The 2,764-nt window shown below is 41.5% G+C and overlaps 1 protein-coding gene across 1 annotated transcript in view; it reads right to left on the reverse strand.

The window, feature by feature from the left end:
- The window catches only part of apcdd1l (adenomatosis polyposis coli down-regulated 1-like), a gene marked incomplete at its 3' end in the record, with an annotated part of 13,982 nt that overhangs the window by 2,289 nt on the left and 8,929 nt on the right, over positions 1 to 2,764 (reverse strand). Inside the window, 2 exon segments of the mRNA XM_014008633.1 lie at positions 184 to 703; positions 1,735 to 1,915. Of these exon segments, the coding sequence (XP_013864087.1) occupies positions 184 to 703; positions 1,735 to 1,915 (701 nt within the window).

Below are 2,764 nucleotides of genomic sequence, written 5' to 3' on the forward strand. Positions count from 1 at the left end.
AAATTACTAAACTAAACATCCTACAGTATTTTTCTAGTCTTTATTTTACAGTTAAAATACATTTTTATCAAATAAAGTCTAGTGTTACAACTAATCAGGGATCCCTTTAAAAAAAATTGGGTTGTAAAAATGCTTTTCTTGACTGTTTTGACTTTCAAAGAAAATCTGATTTGTGAATCTCACCATGGCGTTCTGCAGAGGCTGCTGGTACCCTGTGGGTCTGTGATGGCCTCTCTGAGACCAGTCYGTGGGAATATCCCCCAAGAACAGCTCCTGGACCTTCCCTCCGTGGCTGCGATGCTGCGTCTCCACTCGCACCAGRCCCATCTCCATCATGGAGAAACCCATGGCCGACAGGCACGCCCTCCCTGCTCGGGTGTTGTACAGCTCGTAAAGCTTCCCCGGCACAGCTCGACCCAGGCTCAGAGTCACGCAGGCCGGAGGCAGCCTGGAGGCCAGCTTCTTCTTGGCCGCCAGGCTGTGGACCACCATGCGCACTCTGCTGAGGTGGTGTTCGGCCTCGGTGCCCCCGGGGGTGATCCAGGAGGCCTGGCTCAAACGGATTTTGCCTCTGATCATCAGGGAGTAGGCCGGGTCCTCACAGTTGCTGTCAGTGTAGTAGTGCTGCAGCGCCTGGAAGTGACGGTTGGGGTAAAAGGTGTAGAACCTGGTGAGGAACTCTGGACCGGGCCGAACTTCACATCTACAAAAAATACAAGAGGGTTTAAYATCATCATTAGTGTACAGAAGGTACACAGTCTCACATCTGTTAGAGCAACTCCCAAGTCTTTCTGAACRAAACTAAATGTTTAAGAGATTTTTTAAGTTTTTACTTAAGCTTTCCCTTCAAACACCGTTACATTTAACTCAACAATCACGAGTAAAGAACGTGACTAGAATGTACCGAGAAAGTCAGAGTGAAAGAAAAAAGGCAAATCATGCTTTCATGCTGTATGGTTGTTTTATGTCTTGCTCCTCTTTGAGTTACTAATCATTAATTTTAGCATGTCCAGTGGCAGAAGATTGAAGTCTCTAATGCCGATTTTTATGGTGCCGCACTTTTGCAGAAAACTTCTTTTTGTCTTTTAGCATCTGTATGTACACATATATTTTTTGCTTATAGTTATTATTAATCCACGTGTCATTAATTTCTGTCATTTTGTGGTGTTTTTATCTGTTTGTGAATGCTTGCAACCTCTAATTGGGCAATATTAGCCATTTTATTGTCATTTACCATCTCACAGAATTTATTTTTTGTCACTTTTAATAGTTATGGTTTTGTTAAAAGATTCTGCTTTCCCACCTATATAGTGTCTTAAAATGTTCTACCTAAGTAGCACAAATCAGCWCAGGAGCAACTAGCATTTTGTACAGTGGTATATAAAACAACATGGTTCATACAAATAACCCGCTAATGCAGAGGTTCTCAAGGGTCCTAGGACCCCCAGGGGTCAGCAAGAGGTATCTTGGGTTTTTATTTTTAGAAATGCATGGAGAACAATGAACTAATAAAACAAACATAATAAACTTAATAATATATATTCCCGTGGCATTTAGGGGTTGAAATGACAATAAATGATCTTTTAAAACAACATGGGGCTTATGAGGGGGTCGCTGGAATTTTTTCGCCCTTGTAAGGGGTCCCCAGACCCAAATGGCTTGAGAACCCCTGGTCTAATGAATGTATTAGTTTAATATTTATCTAAGCTGTAAGGTCACTGCTCCTGTATGTACCTTGTGGACACCCAGGTGCCGTCCAAACTGGGGGGGATGTCTGCTGTGATTCTCACTCTGTCCTTCAGGTGATGATAGTGGCAGTGGTCCCACTGCAGGCTCTCGCTCATATTGGAGGATGAAGAGAAAAGACTTGTGGGCACCTCCCAAAGTTTACTCCCTGCTCCAACCACGATTACAGCTGCAAAAGAGTAAAAAGCAAAGAGGCTCCATTAGAGACAATTCCAGACAACCTTGCAGACAATTATCAACCTCCATCATAAGATAATTAAAGTGCCTGTGACATCAAATTTATGTAATAAATATGAATGTGTTTTTGGAAAGACAACATTATTAGTGTGTTGCGAAGCAAATTTCACGCCGCTGAGAWGAATCGTTCTTGAGATATTCACATGTGAAGTAACAGGAAGTGATGTCAAAGGGGAAAGTCTGCATGTGAGCAGAACATTGCTACCATAACTAATAACACAAACTGTAGAGAAAAAATTGATGTTTCTTTACATTATATCAAGTCATCATCAGAGAGATGAAGAAGAGTTAGAGTTCAAATAATATTGTTTTGTTAAACAAAGACCAGAGAGTTCCTTTTCTTAATGAGTTCCCCTTTGATGTCACTTCCTGTTTCACTTTGGCTGAGCCAATTTCAAAGGAAAATCTGTGAGTTATGTGACAAAATGTGTAAAATCCTGTGTATTTTGTCGAGTTTCTTAAATATAAAGGTTTTCTYTGACTTTTTGTATTTGAAGGATACACGTCACACGTTAAAAACGTTGCAAGTGAATATGATTCTACATGAGTGAAATCTGATTTTGAGCTGTAAATTTGCGAATAAAAAAAGTTGGAGCTATAGAATTAATGTATGTGTGAATCAAGATGTTCAGTTCAGTTTCAGGGTGTGTGTGTGTGTGTGTGTGGGGGGGGGGGCTGCAGCTGCACAAAACTCAAGGTTTTGGGTTTCCTCAGAGGCAGGAAGTGTGTGTGTGTAGGTTCCTCTGTGTGAGTGCATGCGCTCTGTTTATGTGTGTGTGTG

The sequence above is a fragment of the Austrofundulus limnaeus genome, unplaced genomic scaffold (genome assembly GCF_001266775.1).
Source record: "Austrofundulus limnaeus strain Quisiro unplaced genomic scaffold, Austrofundulus_limnaeus-1.0 Scaffold51, whole genome shotgun sequence".
In the NCBI taxonomy this organism is placed as follows: domain Eukaryota; kingdom Metazoa; phylum Chordata; class Actinopteri; order Cyprinodontiformes; family Rivulidae; genus Austrofundulus; species Austrofundulus limnaeus.